The sequence below is a fragment of the Columba livia genome, chromosome Z (genome assembly GCF_036013475.1).
Source record: "Columba livia isolate bColLiv1 breed racing homer chromosome Z, bColLiv1.pat.W.v2, whole genome shotgun sequence".
Taxonomy (NCBI): domain Eukaryota; kingdom Metazoa; phylum Chordata; class Aves; order Columbiformes; family Columbidae; genus Columba; species Columba livia.
In genome coordinates, this window is record NC_088642.1 from 66,443,390 (window position 1) to 66,464,323 (window position 20,934).

General features: G+C 42.8%; 1 protein-coding gene across 1 annotated transcript in view; it reads left to right on the plus strand.

The window, feature by feature from the left end:
• Nucleotides 1-465: 465 nt before the first annotated feature.
• FOCAD (focadhesin) overlaps nt 466-20,934 on the plus strand; it is a 110,398-nt gene continuing 89,929 nt past the window's right edge. Inside the window, exons 1-5 of the mRNA XM_065046224.1 lie at nt 466-586; nt 5,149-5,228; nt 9,632-9,706; nt 11,276-11,430; nt 17,028-17,132. Coding sequence (XP_064902296.1) covers nt 5,172-5,228; nt 9,632-9,706; nt 11,276-11,430; nt 17,028-17,132 — 392 coding nt within the window. The 5' untranslated portion in view covers nt 466-586; nt 5,149-5,171. The remainder of the gene's footprint in view (nt 587-5,148; nt 5,229-9,631; nt 9,707-11,275; nt 11,431-17,027; nt 17,133-20,934) is intronic.

A 20,934-nucleotide genomic window follows, 5' to 3' on the forward strand; every position in this document is an offset into this window, starting at 1 on the left:
CCACACCTGGAAAGCACTAGAAGACTAGCTCATGCCCTGCATCTGGCACAAAAGCCTGGGCCCAAAGCACCCGGTGAGCCCTGCACTGCGGGAGGGCCGGCAGCCTCGGCGGGAGCCGCGGGGAGCCACGGTGCGCTCACACCGCGCATCGCGGAGCAGCAGCACCCCGCTGGCTCAGGCCCGTCTCGCTATGACGGCTCCGTTTAAAAAACCCGCCGGATTTACGTGATCGCGGACATCGCCGGGCAGTGACATCGCCGGGCAGCGACAAGGGCCGGGCAGTGGCAGTCCCGGGCAGTGGCAGCCCCGGGCACTGGCAGCCCCCGGCAGTGGCAGCCCCGGGCACTGGCAGCCCCCGGCAGTGGCAGTCCCGGGCAGTGGCAGTCCCGGGCAGTGGCAGTCCCGGGCAGTGACAGCCCCGGGCAGTGACAGCGCCGCTAATCCCGCAGCCACCCGGCAGCCCGTGCGCATGCGCCATTCGCCATCTGCCGCGCAGGCGCCTTGGCCCATGGGGCTGGCTGAGGCAGGGGTGGGTGGACGTGTCCGTTTGCTACCGGGGAGCGCCTGGCACGCTCGGCGAGGCGAGGTGAGGGGCGCGGAGCGGAGCGGCGGGAGGAGGCTGTGCTGTCCGCACTGGCGGGCCGGGGAGCCGCTAGCGCCGAGGCGCAGGGCCGCGGGGCGGGCGCTGGGCTCTCGCCGCGCCGGGGTGGGCGCGGGAAGCGAGCGGCGGCTGGGTGGTGGCGGGACCGCCCCGGCACAGCTCCTCCGGGGCTGTCGGCGTCTGGCCCTGCTGGGCCGGGACGCGCCGTGCGCGCAGCGGGGCGGGCGGCCCAGGGCGAGGCCCGGCCGGCGGGGATGTCAGCGCGGCGGGGGCTCAGCACGGCGACAGGCCCGCAGCCACACTGCAACGGCCCTTGCCGTTACTCACTTGTAAGGCTTTTGGTTTAGTTTAATTTAAACCTGGTTGTTTTGAGGACCTGTGAAGTGCTGCACAGTTGACACACAAGCGGGGGGAGGGTTTGCAGGTATTCTCACTGCTGCTTTGGTAGGAACACTGGTTTGAGTCAAGAGTCCTTTAAAACGAGCAAAAGGCAATAAAGGTAGGAAGTGTGATCTCAGTGCTCTCAGCGAACATTTTCTGTTATTTAACTTAGTTTGCCTTGTTGTAATTACTTCTGGTAAACTGGTATGGACTAGATCTATGATTCTATGTGATCTGAAGGTGTAAAGCTACAGCAACCCCTCTCTGCTTCAGCTGTCTTAGCTTGTCTTTCTTAACATTAGGATGCTGTACTGGCACTGGGTTTATATGGCAAGGTTTTGGTAGTGTGGGGGCAATCGGGGTGGCATCTGTGAGAAGATACCAGAAGCTTCCCCCACGTTGGATGGAGCCAATGCCAGCTGGCTCCAGGACGGACCTGCCCACCAGTCGAGGCTGAGCCCATCAATGATGATGGTAGCCCCTCTCAGATAACGTATTTAAGAAGCAGCAGAAACTGCAACACACCAGCGACTGGTGACAGGAATATGTGAGCCAAACAGTCGTGCAGGCGCCAAGGTAAGTGGAGAAGGAGGGGACGAGGTGCTCCAGGCACCAGAGGAGAGATTCACCTGCAGCCCATGGCGCAGCCCATGGTGAGGCCAGCTGCCCTCTGCAGGCCATAGAGGACCCCACACTGGAGCAGGTCGATGTGCCCACAGGAGTCTGTGACCCTGTGGAGAGCCCGTGCTGGAGCAGGCTCCTGGCAGAACCTGTGGAGGACCCACACTGGAGCAGTCTGTTCCTGAAGGACTCTTCCCTGTAGAAAGGACCCAGGCTGGAGCAGTTCGTGAAGAACTTCGGCCCGTGGGAAAGACTCATGTTGGAAAAGTTCATGAAGGACTGTTGCCCATGGGAGGGACCCCATGTTGGAACAGGGGAAGAGTGTGGCTGCAACTCTTGTTCCCTGTCTCCCTGCTCCACTTGAGGGAAAGAGGTAGCCAAGTTGAGACTGAGTAAAGTTAACCCCAGGAGGAAGATAGAGGTGGGGGAAAGGCGCTTTTAGATTTGTTCCTACTACTCTGACTTGATTGGTAATAAATTAATTTCCCTGTTTATTTTGCCCGTGATGGTAGCTGGTGAGTGATCTCCCTGTCCTTATCTTGACCCACGACTCTTTTGTTATATTTTCTCCCCTTGCCTACTTGAGGGCGAGTGGTACAGCAGCTTTGGTGGGCACCTGGCAGCTAGCTGGAGTCAACCCACCACAGATGCTTACCATTCACGTTAATTATACTGTAAAACACAAAATGGACCCTTGCTTATACCTTATGAGTTGTTTGTTTGTTTTTTCCTCTCGTTTGCGTTACAGAGTTGTTTAGGGTTGGGGTTGTCTGTGTGGTTGATGCTGTAGAGTACCTCTTCAGCAATGAGAGTAGGAAAAATACAGTTAAGGATAAACAAACAAAACAAAGGTGTCAGGAGAAGTGAGATGTAATTAGTTACAGCTTAACAAGGTAGCCTGCTGATGCTGTATATGGGGTAAGTTTGGGGATGTTTAGTAGCCAGTGTATGCCTGCTGAGACTGGCTATTTTGGCACTGATCTTTGCAATGTGTTAGGAGAGGACTACAGTAAGAATCTGCAGGATAATTATTCCCTTTCATAGTATTCCTGTGTTATTTTTTTATTTCTCGAGTTGGGGAAATGGAAAAGAACTGCTCCTGTAGAGCTTGTTTTAGATATGGATGGATTAGTTTCATGGTAATGCTGTTTCCTTTGCAAGAATTGTATTCTGTAGAACACTAATATCTGTCAGCTTCAATGTGGAAATAAATTACACAGTGCTCTAAGTTGTTAATGTTTAAGAAGATTCTGCTAAATGTTTTGGATGGTGGTTTTTTTATGAGTGAGTTGTTCGATTTTTTTGGTTTCATTTTTGGTTCTTTTGGTGACAGAGTGCTGGGGTAAAGCTTGTCAGTAGTTTTCAAGGCTGCTGTTGATAGGCTGTAGAGACCCTCACCAGCTCTCAGGAGCCTGGCCCTTCTTCTCTTCATGGTGAAAGACAGTCAAAACCAGTTCTGCTATTGCTTTTCCAGGTCTTGGGATTACTGTGTGGAAATTGTGCCATTCCTGGGAAAGAAAAAAGGGTCTGTTAGAAATACTGACACATATACCTATTTATAGAAGGGGATTGGCATACTGACAAGAGGGGGTGGTAACCATGCTTCCTAAAGGTGAAAAAGCAGATACTCTGAATTATTTTTTTATTAAATTAATAGAAAGCGGTCTCCAAATTAAAGTAGCTCCCTAAACTAAAGAAGGGGAAAATGCCCTCACCTTTTAATTTCCTTCTTTTCAAGTAAGTCTTGACCTAATCTTGAGAGCTTTCATGTCTTCAATGCCAAAAAGGAAGATACAGGGTTAAGAAAAGGATTTATGGTTTTGTTTGGGTGTGGTGTGTTTTGTTGTTGTTGTTTTGTTTGGGGTTTTTTGTTTTGGATTCTTTAGTTTGGTTTGGGTTTGGGGGGGAGGGGTGTGTGTGGTGTTTTTTGCCTGTTTGGTTTTTTTTTTGTTTTTTACTACTTCCAGGTTTAGGTGGTGCTGATATTCCTTTTTATAAATCATACCTGGGATTTTCTGCAATTATTTTTTATTATCTTTTGGATCTGCAGTTACTACCAACAACAGCTGTGCTTCTCCTAAACGTTTTCTCGTTACAGTCTTTGTCTCATTATATCATTGCTCTCAGAGTGGACAAATGATTGTATGATGTTTCCATAGATGTTATTTGCTATTGGTAAGACTGGAAACGATGCTTTGAGAAGGGAGATATGAATGAATAAAGAGCATCATGGAGAGATGTGCTCAGCTCAAGAATGCGTTTAGCATTTTATGATTGAGGTTTTGAACTGCAAAGTTTGGTTGACCTCCAGACTCCAACATGAATGTTAAGTGAAAACATCTCTCTTCAAAGCTTTAAAAGAACCTTAACCACCACCTTTTGACTGGATGCTACTTCCTTAAAGTTTTCCTTTTGGGTATTCTTAGATTTGCTAAATGTTGTATGTGAACTTTTTACCTCTTCTGAGAAGTAAGAACTGTTAATGGTGCTCTGACAACACTGCCTGTAATCACCTTCCATTATCTGTTTCGAGTGCAAAGTCAGTAGAGACAAAGTGTTCCAAATATATAGTGAGAAGAAAGACTTATTTTTGCACAGATGAATAACTGTGAAATCGTATGCATAAATTGGGAGAATCATAAAATATCACTTCATGTTTGTATTTTACTAGTGTGAAATAATAGCATTCAACAGCTTAGTTATGAAGATGTATTAGTAATGTATTTGGGATAAAAAACTTTCCGCTCTTTGCACATGTGCAAAATTCGTGTGGGAAACTTACAATAAAACAATGTATTAAAAGTAAGCTGTGCTCTCTTTTTCTTTTCACAGTACTAAGTGTTTTCACCTACATATATTTGATAGCTTCTAATTTTTTAATGTAATTTCTAGAGAAAGAGAACCCTTGATTAGTATTAAGCATGTAGGCAAATAGATGCTCATTCAGCAGACTCCTTTATTATGGACAAAAGTGCTTTGTTGAATGATGCTTGGAAGTTCCTTTTGTAGTTAAGGGTGACAGAATTGGATTTCTAGATTGTCAAGTTTCCAGTACTATGTGTTTTTACTGTGCTTTTTAAAAATGCAACTAGAGTTGGCTGCAGTGGATTCCTGCATCTTTCACGATGTTTTGCAATTGCATTGCCATCTAAGCCTTGCAGGAATGTGCAGGGTGGCATCCTTATTTTTGATTTATCTCATTCCCAATTCTAAGGTTCAGATCAGAAACTATGCAAGTGCCTGTTCAACTGAGTACTCTGCAGTGAATACAGACCCTGAACGTCAGGGGAGCAGATGTTGATGTATTCAGGGGACACTTTGGTAGGACCCTATGAGAAGTAGCTTTGAAGGGTGAAGGAGCTTAGAAAAGCTGGCAGAGCTATAAGCACAGCATAAAGTGCAAGAAAAGAACATCCTACTACTGAGGAAACTTTAAGGCTTTAATGCTAGTATCTGCTCTTAAGCTTAACATAAATCTTGTATATTTTTTTTTCTGGTGAATAACACACTTTCTTTCCTAAATACATTTTTCATCTCTCTTGCAGAGTGATCATATCACAGCGCCAAAATGTTGGATGACATCAAGAAGCGGTTTGAATTTCCTAATGCACTTATTCAGTCACAGGTAATTTTTTAAAAAATGAATTGTCTGTGGAAACTGTTGTCCCAAGGCCTGCTGCCTGACAGTAAAAAAGGTGATAAGGAGCACTCTTTGTTTGGTTGATGTTTGCTCCAAAGGCAGAAAACCATAGAAGTAGTGTATTCTTAAGTTGAAAACAAATGCTAATAGCAATCTCTGTGTAATCCAAACGAGATAATTGCTCATCACTCTGAAGTCTCTGCAGGAAAATAGGGAGCTTTCCAGGACTAGAAGGTTTATGTGGGGCCAAATGTTTTTTAGTGACCCTGTGATCTCAAGAGATGCTGGGAGTTACCAGACATCATGTATGGGGTCAAAATGCTTTACAGTGCATTATAAACTGCCTTTAGGACTGATCTGTTCCTGTATGATGAGAGCTGATTGAACTACTGCATTCTTGTCTGTCATCAAAGAATAACTGTATACAGCTCCGCTGTCGTCAGCAGACCAGATACCTTCATTTTCAGATCCATGTGTTGGTTCCTGATCACGATCACCTGAAACTTTCTTATGTGCATAAAGGGTTTATCATAGTATTCTTAATACTATGAGAGGAAGGAAGAAAATAATAGGTTCTTTTTTAAAAATAACACTCTTTACTTGCTTTGGACATTGCTAATTTCAGTATTAGAAATGTGTCTCTTCAGCTGTAAGATCATTGCTAACTTTCCCGTTTTGAATTCAGGATTAAATACGTAGCCATTTGTTTGATGGAATAAGTTGATATGAATGCAGTCTGTGCAACCTGCTCTCTCTGTTGCCTTTTCAGTTTAGCTCAGTCTGCATTGGTTTACAATAATTTAGTTTGAAAGACACACGGAAGTCTTCTTGTGATCATCCTGGTGTTTAGCAGTGGCAGTCATGTTCCTGAAAGCTGAAGTTCATCTGAAGTCTAGCAGTGTCATGTACTGCAAATGAGTTCACATTATTACCAGCCTTGATGAGTAGGACTCGGCATCTTTGAACCAGGTCATTTTTCTTCAGTGCAGAAGAATGTCCCCATATTACAAGTATTGTTGAAATGTCTTGGTTCATCATTACAGCTGCATATTGTTAAGGGCTACCGGTGTGCTTTGGTTGATTTTGTGCTGTGCTTGGTTGTTTTGCTTGTTTCCACTTAAATTCTGTGACCCCTGTGTCACAGGAGAGTAATTTAAAGTTCTGCTTTCTGCAGAACCATTTCTGAAAGAGAAGAACGACTTAAAACAATGGTGGCTTTATTATTTACTGCATAAGGGAGATATAACAAGCCAAATGCTGCTTACCTTCTTTCCAGGCCCGTGTATCTGTTCATGAAGCAAACCTTCGGGCGTCTTCCCTCCCTGATAACTGTTAGCTTGAGGGGCTGTGCCTTGGAGCTCTGGAGGCAAACTCTCAGGCGAGGCCTGTATTTGTCATGGGGAAAACTTTCAGTATTTTTCTCTCCCTGATAACCGTTTGCTCTAGAAGCCAGTATTTAGAGCTCTGAAGGCAAACTTTCAGGGGAGGCCTGTAACTGTTTGCAAAAGCAAACTTTCAGGCATTCCCTCCCTGATAGCTATTTGCTCTGGAGCCTATATTTAAAGCTGCAGTGGCAAACTTTCAGGCAAGGCACGTGACTGTATGCAAAGGAGACTTTCAGGAGACAAAATTCTCAGAAAATAAAAAACTTAATGGAGTAGAATAGCAGAAGGGCTGGCTCAACCTGGGTATCTGTACAGAGGTCACCCCGAGCATAGTAAACTACAAACTTTTATATCTTTACAGACCATTCACACCAGGATTCAGTCCTATAGCAAAATTTCACCACCAGGTCCTTTGTTCCCCATTGGACCTCTTTTCTCTGATTCCACGTTGGCCTTTGTTTTGTTCAGTTGTAGACATTGTTTTTGGTCCATAGCCTTGCAGGTGCCATTTTGTCTGGATAAATCCTTTCTTCTCAGGGAAGTGAAAAATAGGTGCCGCTTTGCAGATGTCTGTAATGTCTCCACGTTAGCCTTGGATTGTTGTTTTCCCAGTGAGTTCCATCATTACCAGCAAAATGCAAGCTAGACTTTATCTTGCAAGCGTTTAGTGGAGTTCGCAGTTGTCCTTGGTAAATATGAGCAGGACTTTACAGCTTAAAAATTTAGCAAATCTAGTCTACCAAGTAACATGAATCAAAGAGTATATTAAAAATCATACAACCTTATATCTCTAAATAATCCATTACATTTGGTGTGCACCTACTCAAGCTAAATGATTAATATTGAACTTGAATTGGGCTCATCCACTGACCTGCGAGTAATAAAACCGTTGCCATACAGCTCACTTATTTTTCAGGGAGAGCTCAAAGTGGGCTCATTCAGGCTGCCGTATTTCTAGAATGAAGTGGTTCACTCATAGTCAAATTGGATATAGTAGGAAAAGTATGCACGAGACTCCCTGCACCCACAAGTTACCGTCATTCAGTGTGCCATTCTGCTTCCCATGGATCTTCTGGAAGGGGTTCGTGGTCTGGCTGTGGCCCAGGCCCTTCCCTCCTCTGGAGCCTGGACCAAACTGCTGTTTGTTTGGGTGCGGCGGGGGTCAAATGCATCCACCACACCATGAAAAGTGGTCTGCAGTTTTCCATGTCATGAGGCCAGGATTCAGCGTTGTGACAGGTGCCTTCTTTGTCAGACCAACAGAGATGTCTGCTTTGCAGAGCATGTAACCTACACAGACAAGGATCAGAGAAGTGAGGAAGTTGAGCATAATTTTCTATGTCAAAAAGTTTTATGGGTAAATCGAGTTCTTGGAATGCAATGGGCTAGTCTGCATTTTGACTTCCTTGTATAGTTCACTGCAAAAGCCACTTTCTATTGGTAAGCCCCTTTTCCATTGCAATGAAAGTGTTTTAAGGATGTGGGTGTGAATTGATTTCTGAAGTTCCTTAGAAGCAGGAAATAGGAAAAATAGAAGATTAACTTGGTAAGTCCAAGAAGAAAGATTTAACCTGCCTAGGGGGCATGTTGTTGCTCTTGCAGTGGGATAGCTGCTGAGCAGTGCAGATAAATATTTGACTTTGTTCCATTTTTCTCATTCTTTTTTCACAAGAGTAAGATTCCTAGGCAATAAACTGTTTTTTAAAAAGTGTTACACTATGTATACAAACCTTTGAAGGGCATCATCTGTGTCATCTAGAAAAGTATAGTCTTTCCTGGAAGTGTGAACTGTTGTCTCACAGTGCTACTGCTTGTCATGTCAGGCTGGCAACTAGTATCTAAATGAAGTGTAAATAAATCCTGAAAAAAGGAACCTGAAAACATTTTAAATAATCTGTTTCTGTCTTTTTGTACACTAACAAAACAGAAATCTTACTCTTGGTTGTTTTTGTTTTTTTCTTGCTGGCTTCCTCATTTACTTTTTGCCAAAAGTAAGGATCTGTCCATACCATAGAAGAGTCGATGCAGCAGCTGTTCTGGTTACAATGATAATCTGAAACATTTTTGTGTGAAAACATGTCATTCTGTCTCCCATGGAAAGGGTTTTCTGTGTATCAGAGTCTAGGGCTAAGAAAGAAGATGGAGTAAGGCACTAGAGCAGAATCAGAAAACAAAAGCCTGTATCCAAACACCTTGAAGCCTCTGAGGGTTATTTCAGTTCACATTTGGATTTTTAAAAGCAGTTTGAGGAAATAAAACATTCCTTCTACTAAAATAGAACAAGATGCTCAATTTTAAAGGTCAAATGAACAAATATATGCTGTTCTTTAGAAGAGAAGCATTTTTTGGAGGACCTTGAAAATTTTTATCGTCTTCATCATCACTACTGCAGAAGAGCTTTCTGAAAAATACTGTTAACTTCAAATGCTTTGTTTAAAATAAATGAAACGCTTCTGGCAGTGAGTATGCTATGTAAAGTGCTTAAAGTATCATAATATATTTGTTATCAGTGTTTAACAAAACTTGTGATGCACAAATTTGGGCAAGTTGCTTAGATCTGCTGTGTTCTATTACTTCTCTTGCTTCCACTGCCCTATATAGTGAAGAATTTAATAATTACCAGTGCTTTTCAGTACACTACGATCTGTACAGCAGTGGAGCTGTAAACGTCTACTAGAGCTGATGCATTTAAAATATCTGCAGTTCCTGAGTATATACCTGATTCTAATCTTGTAAGTGATTCTGTTTGAAGAGACCCTTCAGTCTGTGTGGAGCCCTGTGGAAGATTGTGGTTTTTTTTTTCTGGCTCAGGATAGCAGTAAAAAGTAGTATACTGGCATTCTGGAGATTTTTTGCCCCAAAATATATTTTAGCTTTCATACCAGTGTCTGATACTTCAAATAACCGTAAAATGATTGTATGCAACTGCAATGTAAATTCTTCCTAACGGAGAACTGAAAAATAACACCTGATCTGCATGTGTTTTTTCTTTTTCTCTTTTAGGCAGTGGGCCATCTGATTGCTGCAGTTCTGAAAGAAAAAGTTTCTTCAGAGAAGATCAAACAGTCGTCTGACCAGGTCTGTGGCACTCTTCCCTTTGGTCTCCTCTCCTGTCCACATGTGCTTATGTCTTTTCGTGGTTTCTAATTCCACATTGTGTAATTTCAATAAATCTTAGAAGTAAGGGTAGTTAGCAATATGTGTCTGGTTATACAGATAGAAACGGTACATCTCTGGGATCAGAAGAGCAGTTTTACTTCCATGAGAAGTCTTAATGGCAAAAGTCTTAATTCTGCAGTATACCAACATGTAGCTATGCTCAGTTTGAGTGAGTTTTACTTGAGTTTATGTACGTTACTGTAAGTGAAGTGCCATATGGTGACATTGTCACTTGAGTAGGGAAGGCTTTTTACATCACTATAAAAATTTCAGAAGTATTGCATTTTGCATACCTGTAATGCTGTTACTTTTCATGTTAGCTAAGTAGAGATTGTATTTCTCTAAGAGAGAGTGTAGTGCAAGGGCATACTTTGCCTTTTAGTTGAGGGAAGCTCACTTAAATTCAGGTCTGTCTCATTAGCTGAGAGGCATATAAATGCTGGCATTTGCGAAGTGTCACAGCAACATAGGAGAGGCATTAGTTACGATTTGTGCCATTGTTTTTCCTCCACAAAAGCTAACTTGTACAGAAATGAGTAGAAAATAATTTGTGATTTTTTCTTCTGAGCATAAAGTCTTAAAAAAACCAAACCAACCAACAAATAAAAAAAACCCCAAAAACCAAAAAACTTCCAAAAACCCAAGCTAACAAACCCACACCTGAAAAGTGTTGAGTGGGGGAATGTTGGAGGTTTGTAGTTTTTCTAACAGTAGCTCCTCTAACAGTCCTGATCATAATCATGTTACTGAATGACCTTCTGTGTTGAGCTACAAGCTGACTCTTCCCATTTGCTGCCTCACAAAGGCATTAAACTGAAATACAGCAACACTTTCTAAAATGCTAAGAAGCAGAAGATTGTACTACTTAGACATTACAGGCTCTCTTTTTACTCAAACACTTTTCAGTGTTCAGTTTTTTAAAAATGTTCCTTGTTTTGCCATTTGGAAGCTACAAAGTCAGCATACTAACTATTTAATGTGAAAACAAGCAACGGTTTTGATGGGTGTTGTCAAATCTTTGTGCTTGCTAGCAAATGGAGAGAACTGAGGACTTTGTATGGTGAGTAAAGACAGCTTAACTCTGGATAGCCCTTTGTATGCCTGCCTATAGCTGGCTGCACTGTACCTTGCCTTAGGCACCACTTGACATAGCAGTTCCTGAATTATCCCAATTACATGTTGATCTTTTAAGGAAAGAGGATTTGATGATAGCCTACCTGCATAGGCGCAGCTGAAAAATTGATCAGCTTTACCCTTTTCCTAGAGACTCCTGTCCCTGCTGAGGGCATAGGTGGTAAGGAAAGTGTGAGCTACCCTGGGAGAGGCCTTTCTGGGGTTTGGAGTCTGTAGGCCAGCTTCCTCTCTTGCACTCTACAAGACTTGAGAAGAAGCTTTTGTGGAGGTTTTTATTTAGAAGTGTGTTTGTGAAGGATGAAGAGAAATCATTGCTGGCTTTCTCATTGCTTGTGTCTCATGCTTTGACTTCAGACTCCTGCTCTGAACTTGCTTTGGGAGAAGTGCTGCAGTGAGAATGTTGCCTTGCGAACAGCCTGTTCTGACGGGTTGGTGGCACTTGTTGCAGAGAAACATGCTGAGCTTGACTATGTTCTTCATGGAGCTCTGAACCTAATTCCCTCAGCAAGGTAGGTTGGGTTGTCTGAATTTGTGTCTTTTGTCAACAGAGGTTCTGTAAAGACAGTATCTTCAAATAAGCTCTGGTGTTAAGGACTGATATGGCTCTGCCACTCTGCTAAAGGCTGTTCATCTTAGCAGTGTGACACTAGGAGTCTGACTTAAAGAACTCACAGAATATCCTATGTGTGTAAGGTGAAATTGTTTGCAATTCAGACTAACGCTCTGAATTTTGAACTGTGGAATCTCAGAAGCAAATGCATCGGCTAGTTTGTTTGCCTCTGTCATGGAGAAGTGGGAAGAAAATGGCAGCAACTTCCATTATGGCAACCAGAAATAACGTCCTAATCAAAATAACTAGTTGCTCAAATAGAATCACCACAAGACTGTAGGTGGGGTTTAGGAATGCTGGGGTTTGTTTCCTTGTCTGCCAAGGAAGAAATAATTTTACCTAACCCTGCAGCTACTTCCTCTTAGAAAATTCTGCAGATATAATGCCTACATCTCATAATGGTGTTTTGAGCTAGACTGCCTGTGCAACGTACTGAGAGAATGCAGTTGTGGGGAAAAAAGGCACTGTGCACAAAATTTATAAATGGGAAGTCAAATGATGATTGGGAAGATGTTTCAGTTCAAACATACCCATATGTGTTATCTTTATCGCTTCTGATTTTTGGCAGCTAACTGGCTTTCTGTACTATGCCATATTATTCTCTCCCTAGAGCAGGAGCATCAAACTCATTTTCACCGGGGGGCCACATCAGCCTCGCGGTTGCCTTCCAAGGGCCCAATGTAATTTTAAGACTGTATTAATGTAACTACTCCTACATGTATACAGTCCTAAAATTACACTGGGCCCTTGGAGGGCAACCGCAAGGCTGATGTGGCCCCCGGTGAAAATGAGTTTGATGCTCCTGCCCTAGAGAGTGCTAGAGTTGTTTTCAGCTGAGCCAGCTAATCGATACTACAACTGTGATGTATTACGCTGGTGGGCTCAGTGTAGAGGTTGTGAGAAACATGCTGTTCAGGATGTGTTTTTCACCCTTTCAAACCTTCACATAATCAGTTTCAGGCTGAGACTTCTTGTGGTCAGTGTGAGCCAAAGGTGAGTTTGAGTGAAATACTTAAGAAATCAGATATTTTTAAAAAGACTTTCCTTTCCACTTGCTTGTTTATAGCTGGGATCTTGCTGTGATGATGTGGATTCTATGCTGAGTTTACAATAGATGGTTATAGTTCTCTAGGAAATGTTTTGCAAATACAGGGTGTTTCAAAAGTATGGACCTGATTTCAAAGCAGTATATTTCACAATGGCAACATGTTACAATTAGTTGGCCTGGGTGGTAATCATTTGAAACTCTATGACCCACCCGTTCAAGTGGTAAGAGTTTCACTCATTGGCGGCTTGTGGTTGCAGATAAGTAGTGATTTCGTATTTGGTCTGTCTTTGAAATTGGTCCATCTTTTCGAAATACTGTATATTTTTATGGTATGAATAATTTCTGGTAACTGCTGTCCTCCAAATGACAAAATTTTACTAGTTCACTTTGGGGTTAAGGGAAGAATCTGCATTGTTAATAAAGAAGCAGATGCACACATGCTTAGACTATGGGAACCTGTGTCCTGTGAGGTAGGGTGGAGAGAAAGTTTCATTAGCTCTGGCTTGCAGACTAAGAAATGTGAAATTCCTATTCAGCTAAGGGTTACAGTATCTGCGGTTTATAAGGAAATGAGGTGTTAATACGGTTTTCTACTTCAGAAAATAAAAAGTGTAAAATGGGATATTTAGGGTTGAGTTAACCTTAAATGCAGAATCAGAATTATATATTGAAAGGTCTTGGATCTGCTCCATTTGTGCACTGTTCTTAGATTTTTCTTTGTGTGAAACCAGCACACGAGTGATTGCTATAGTAAGTGCTGGCAAATTCCCAAGTAAGCTTTTACGTATTTTTGGTTTCTTCTCCCCTTGCCCTGCCCCAGGCTGCCTCAATTCAAACCATATCCACTATGGATTGCTAAGCAGGGTTTATATGGCCTAACCACAGAAGTCTGCATTTAAAATGTCTGTAGCCTCCAGAGCTGATTAAATTTATAATTCAGATTGGTTCATTTCAGTACTGATACTTCTTTCTTCTTGACTCTTTTTAAAATTGTAGTTTGCTGCTCATCATCCTGTTCCCTGCCAAGTTTTCACCCAGGTTTGCTCTGTGGCTGTGCATTGCTGTGTGTGTGCACAGTGTCTCTAAAATAAATATGAAATTAGCAGCCAGCAGAAAGGTGCTTGCAACTGCAGAGCACCTTTCAGTGCTGAAAGGAGTTAGGTGAATCTTCTGTTGGCAAAGACTACCCGTGTTCTGGTTTTGCTTCATTTCATTCTGTTATGATGAATTTATCAGGGGCTTAGTGCACCTGGTGGTTTTTTTTCAGGTGTATCAAATTCTGCATGCTAGGGAAGACATTTTGCTTTATCAGAGGTGAACATCCAGTGCTTGTCTGAGTTGACTTGTTAAGCAGTTCATGCAATCTGCTCATTATACAAATGGGAATTTATTTTAACCTCTCTGGTCTGTTGTTGTACCATAACTGTCGGTTAAACTCAGTGTTTAGCTTGTTCTGATGCCCCGAGAGTTTAAACTTCATTGAATATCTTATTTGTGTGTGTGCTTGTGTGTGTATGAATGTATACAAAACGTGTATACATATGTAAATACACAAACGCACATTTTTACATGTTTTTAATGTTGGTCTCCAGCTTTGTGCGTAGAAGATAATGGGAATACTCTGTGGCCTGTTGTTGTGGCTTAACCCGAGCTAGCAATACAAGCACAATAACCGCTTCCTGCTCCAGGTGGGGGATTGGACTAGATGATCTTTCGAGGTCCCTTCCAATCTCTAACATTCTTTGATTCTGTGAACCAGCACACCTGTGTTCAATAATGAATGAGCATAAATAATCTTATCAGTCTATTAAAAGCCTGTGAAACAATGGGTTGTTGTTATATTTGAGAAATTGTCAGAAGGATTTCTGTGTGTGTGTAAGTTTTCAGAATGTTTTTAACACCTGAGAATCTGTGCCTGTCGGAGGTGGGGAAATCTTTGCACTATGCCATGGTGTTGTGCTGCTTGTGTTTAGGAGCTGAGTGCAAAGCATGAAGCAGCCATTCTCCTCCACCTCCTGCCTGGGAATGAGGAACAGCAATACAGGAGTTTCAGAACAGGGAAGCCTCTTTTCTTAGTGAGTGTTTTATGGTTTGTTTTTACCCTCAGTGCATAGTTACCCAACTGAAGCTGGGGAATGTTCTAGCAAATTCCCATTTAATTGCCTCTCGCTAGCTGCGAAGTATATAAAAGATTGTTCTCTCTCCCCCACCCTGTACCAAAACAAAAGGTTTTTCCTTCCTCTGTATGTTACATTGACTGTGTTGGGATTTGGAAACCTGCTGTATGCCTTCCTGTTGGTTGCTTTGCAGCAGAGTTCTGTCAAGCCTCATGTTTTCTTGTATAGTCAGATTTCAATGTTTGGAGAGCCACAAGTCAGGACAGGCAGCCGTTTTAAAGATTGCAGGCACATCTTATATATAAATGGTCCATTTTTGGAAGAAAGGAAGAAAGAAAACAGAAGCATGTTCTGTCAGTTTTTATATTGGTCAGTGTTTTCCAACCCTGTTGGCAAAATTGTGAAAGGCCTGGAAGACAGAATATACTACTCTGCCTGTATCTGGAATATGAATCTAAGCATTTATTGGTGGGGAGATGCACTGTGGGAATCTGTGTACCATACCAGTTTGTGGAAAAGAGTCTTTCTGTAATTGGTGGTAAGTATGCTAGAGGTCTGGCAGTTAAGAGTGATATTTGCCGGTTTGTCCCTGCTTTCTTTTATGAATGGCAAGAGGGTTTTTCAGCTTATGATTCTGTGGTCATATGATCCTTTGCTTTCGCAATTTTTGAATGTTCAGTGAAGTGTTTGTAAATATCAAGTCCTGGTATTTCTTTGTGATTACATGTTGTTACCACACATTGTTGTGCTGGTATTGGTTCAGCCTGTGTGTGTAAACATCTGTCTTCTAACACTGTTCACATAAAGTCTCTCTGTTCTTCGATTAAAAATTGGTTAAATTTCTTCAGACTTTTTGTTCTAGCTTAAGTCTAAACTTATGTATATCCATTAACAGTTTAGGAAGATGTTTGTGGAGCATACTGCACACAGTTAATATTACTGTATCTCAGTTTGCTCAGGTATTAAATGGAGATCACCATCTTCATCTTTGTTTGTCCCATGAGAGGGTTACATAAATTCTGCATAATTTCTTGTTTCCAGCTCACCCTCTGAAGATCTCCTTCAGTTTTCCGTTCACTAATGGAGAAGTGGAATTACAGATAAAGCAGATTTATCAGATTTTTTTTCCTGCTAGGAAGGAGAGAAGTGGGAACAGTAAAAGAAAAACACCAAAAATCCCCAGCATCCAATTCTGTTTTTCGTCCCTATCTTGCCCTGTATGACAGAAGTAACTTTTTGTCAGGTGATAATGCCTTATAATTGTGTATTTTGTTAGCTCTTCTTGTTCATTATGTGAATAAAGAGTAATTGTAGTTTAATAATGTGAGTAGTAAACTATCTCTAAAAGATTATTAGGAGTTAATGGTATAATTGTACAGCATGTTCTAGATAAAATATCAAAGAATCAACTGTGATTTTTTTTTTGTTTGTTTTTGCTCCGCTTCTACATTTTCACCTTGTGAAAGAATGTTTCATTATAGAGTCCAGCCTATTTTTTTGAGAAGGGGTTGGGTTGGATCTGGTATGGTCTAGTTGAAAAGGTGTGGAAAGGTTGGAAAGGCGTAGAAAGCACTAAATTATGAAGAGGAAAACCAAATATTGAAAGTTATCCTTAAAAGCTCAGCCAAGCAGTAACAAACTCTATACTTTTTGAGCTCTACTGCAGGGTCATGGGGCTTTTTTTCCCCACCTTAATTTCCCCACGGGGCTTTTTTTCCCCACCTTAATTTCATTAGTGTCTCTCCAGGAGAATATATGAAATCTTATAAAAATTCCAGAAATACTGTTATTTCATTATTCTTAATGGTAAATTAAACAACATAGGGAGAGAGAGATAGAATAGCTGTATCTATTTTATGTAGTTGTTGGCTCCTGAAATCAAAATTCAGCACAAACTAGATGTCTCAGGTGCCTTTTCTGACAATGTGGTTTCTCTTGCTAGACAGTGACGTGGTTGAAATTTGTGTACCATGCTGGACGTTCGCCTATACACTTGCATTCAGAGAAGAGCTAATTTTCTGGTTTTAACATATTAAAAGCATCGGTTTCAGTTAAGCTGGGGACAGCAAAAGTAAGAGATGGTACAAGCAAACAAATAACAGTTTTAACTGAAGCATTAATTACTCTCTCTGCTGTTTTGCTTATTATGTGAAAAAGAAAACGAAGACATGTGGATGCACAACTTGCCCAAAATTGTGTAGGCAGATTTGAGACGGTCCTTAAGGAGAACTCAAGACTTCCTGAGTGTCAGTTTTGTTCCTGGGTTCCTTGTCTTATGGAAAAATGAGCTTACATAACTACATATCTGACAGTATTTCTTTTTGTCAACAGAAATGTGCATGGTTTAGTAAAGACTGTTCGGAAATTGCTACGAATTCAAGCTATTCAACTGGGAAAAGATGGAGACGAGGCTGTTTGGAATCTGTATGGAATCAGGTCAGTTTCACATGGGTTTTATTTATATACCATAGTAACTTTTCCTCTGATTTCCAGGAAAAGCATAAAGTAAGTGTTGATGCTGGCTTTCAGTCAGTCATTCTCTACCTTTTTTTTTCCTTTTTTTTTTTTTACTGCACAGGTAATCAGTCATTTGCACAGATTGCCCACAGAGGTTGTGGAATCTCCATCCTTGGAGCTTTATAAACAATACAGGGATAAGATTGCTACCATAAGCTCAAAAGGGACAATGGTGACACATGAAGCCTGTGTATGAGAAAGAACAAATAAATATCAACACTTGTCCAAATACAGTAGCTGGATGATTGCTAATAGTCCTTTTAATAAGTCTTTTATTTTAAGAATGTGGACAACTTCCCTCTCACTTGTTTTTTCTGCCTTATTCCTTTTGTCAAAATAAGGTTCCTGAATGCTTTTGCTGTTAAAGTGGTTGCCATGTAAAAATAAATGTTTTAAAGATGCATCCAGAGCTACTTATCTAAAGCTGCTTGTCATGCTGTAGCAGCCTTCTGAAGAGGGCATCGTGGTGACTTCATCCAGCTCCTGAGGAGCTGTGAGTCAGTGCTGACATTAACAGCCCCTACTGTACCTTTTCTAGAGAGGTCCCAGCTTGGGACCTTCTCAGGTTTCTTTTTATGCAGTTAAGAGGTGTCATTGTAGCAAGCTGTAGCTATAATGCTTTAATGATATAAAGGCACTATTTGGTAGAAAGGAATCATGTCTTAAGCAAAATGAAATAGTGAAGAAGAGTGAGACACGCTTCGGAGTGCTGGACACGCTTGCATTCCTGAAGTCCTGTGTGGCTTTATTTTTCTAGCTATATCAGTTCTTTCTACAAAGTCCACATTCTTATACAACAGGTTTAATTGAAAAGGCAGGCAAAAGGGTTGTAAGATGGAACTCACACAGAATCACAGTATGTTTGGGATTGGAAGGGATGTCGAAAGATCATCTAGTCCAATCCCCCTGCCGGAGCAGGAACACCCAGATGAGGTTACACAGGAATGTGTCCAGGCGGGTTTTGAATGTCTCCAGAGTAGGAGACTCCACAACCCCCCTAGGCAGCCTGTTCCAGTGCTCTGTCACCCTCACTGAGAAGTTTCTTCTCAAATTTAAGTGGAACCTTTTGTGTTCCAGTTTCTACCCATTACCCCTTGTCCTATCATTGGTTGTCACTGAGAAGAGCCTGGCTCCACCCTCGTGACACTCACCCTTGATATATCTGTAAACATTAATGAGGTCACCCCTCAGTCTCCTCTTCTCCAAACTAAACAGACCCAGCTCTCTCTGCCTTTTCTCATAAGGCAGGTGCTCCACTCCCTTAATCATCTTCGTTGCCCTACGCTGGACCCTCTCCAGCAGTTCCCTGTCCTTCTTGAACTGAGGGGCCCAGAACTGGACACAATATTCCAGATGTGGTCTCACCAGGGCAGAGTAGAGGGGAAGGAGGACCTCTCTGGACCTATTAACCACCTCCCTTCTAATACACCCCAGGATGCCATTGGCCTTTCTGGCCACAAGGGCACAGTGCTGGCTCATGGTCATCCTGCTGTCCACCAGGACCCCCAGGCCCCTTTCCCCTACACTGCTCTCTAATGGATCATTCCCCAACTTATACTGGAACCTGGGGTTGATCCTTTCCAGATGCAAGACTCTGCACTTGCCCTTGTTATATTTCATTAAATTTTTCCCCGCCCAACTCTCCAGCCTGTCCAGGTCCCGCTGGATGGCAGCACAGCCTTCTGGCGTGTCAGCCACTCCTCCCAGCTTGGTGTCATCAGCAATCTTGCTGATAGTACACTCAATTCCCTTGTCCAAATCATTGATGAATATATTGAATAATACTGGCCCCAGTACTGACCCTTGAGGCACTCCACTAGATACAGGTCTCCAGCTGGACTCTGCCCCATTGGCCACGACTCTCTGGCTTCTTCCCTTCAGCCAGTTTGCAGTCCACCTCACTACCCAATCATCCAGACCGCACTCCCTCAGTTTAGCTATAAGGATGCTGTGGGGAGACTCTGTCAAATGCCTTACTCGAGTCAAGGTAGACCACGTCCACTGCTCTGCTATCATCCATCCATGTTGTTATGTCCTCATAAAAGTCAATGAGGTTGGTCAAGCACGACTTCCCTTTGGTGAAGCCATGTTGACTGCGCCTAATAACCCTCTTATCCCTGATATGCCTTGAGATGGCACCAAGGATAAGTCATTTCATCACTTTCCCAGGGATGGAGGTGAGGCTGACTGGTCTGTCATTACCTGGGTCCTCCTTCTTGCCCTTTTTGAAGACTGGAGTGACACTTGTTTTCCTCCAGTCCTCAGGCACCTCTCCCATTTGCCAAGACTTGGCAAAGATGATGAAGAGCGGTCTAGCAATGACATCAGCCAGCTCCCTCTGCACCCGTGGGTGCATCCCATCCAGACCCATGGATTTATGGATGTCCAGGTTGGCTAACTGCTCCCTAACCCAGTCCTCATCAACCGAGGAGAAGTCCTCCATTGTCCTGACTTCCTCTGGGGCCTCAGGGGTACGGGACTCCTCAGGACAGCCTCCAGCAGAGTAGACAGAAACAAAGAAGGCATTCAGTAACTCTGCCTTCTCTGTATCTTCTGTCACCAGGGCACCCACCTCATTCATCAGTGGGCCTGCGTTGCCTCTGGTGTTACTTTCATCTGCCATGTATTGGAAAAAGCTCTTTCTGTTGTCCTTGACCCCTCTCTCCAGGTTTAATCCTAAGGAGGCCTTAGCTTTCCTAGTTGCCTCCCTACACCCTCTAACAACAGCCTTATATTCTGCCCAGCTGGCCAGCCCCTCCTTCCATGATCTGTAAACTCTCCTCTTCCACCTGAGCTTACCCAGCAGTTCCCTGTTTAACCACACAGGTCTCCTGGCTCCCTTCCTTGACTTCCTACATGTTGGGATGCTCAGATCTTGTGCCTGGTAGAAACAGTCCCTGAACACTAACCAGCTATCTTGGGCCCCTTTTTAAAGCTTTCTCTTTCACAGCATCACAGTATGTTTGGGATTGGAAGGGACCTCAGAAGATCGTCTAGTCCAATCCCCCTGCTGGAGCAGGAACGCCTAGGTGAGGTCGCACGGGAACATGTCCAGGTGGGTTTTAAATGTCTCCAGAGAAGGAGACTCCACAACCCCCCTGGGCAGCCTGTTCCAGTGTCTGTCACCCTCACTGAGAAGAAGTTGCTTCTCAAATTTAAGCGGAACCTCTTGTGTTCCAGTTTGATCCCATTACCCCTTGTCCTATCATTGTTTGTCACTGAGAAGAGCCTGGCTCCATCCTCATGGCACTCACCCTTTATATATTTATAAACATTAATGAGGTCCCCCCTTAGTCTCCTCTTCTCCAAACTAAAGAGACCCAGCTCCCTCAGCCTTTCTTCATAAGGGAGATGCTCCACTCCCTTAATCATCTTTGTTGCCCTACGCTGGACCCTCTCCAGCAGTTCCCTGTCCTTCTTGAACTGAGGGGCCCAGAACTGGACACAATATTCCAGATGGGGTCTCACCAGGGCGGAGTAGAGTAAATAGTAGTAAATAAAAGTATTTAAAATCTGTGGTTGAAGACACTAAGTTAAAGCAACTTAATCCAAGCTCTGTGTGAGAAAGGGTGTAGTAGGATGTGGCTGGAATGAAGAAGTAGCCTATCCCCAGTAGTGTGAGGAAAGATTATTACTTCCCCCCTTCATCCCCACCTACCAAAAGAAGAATTGCTGTTAACATACAAGGAAGGTTAAATTTGATCACTCAGAATGGTTTAAG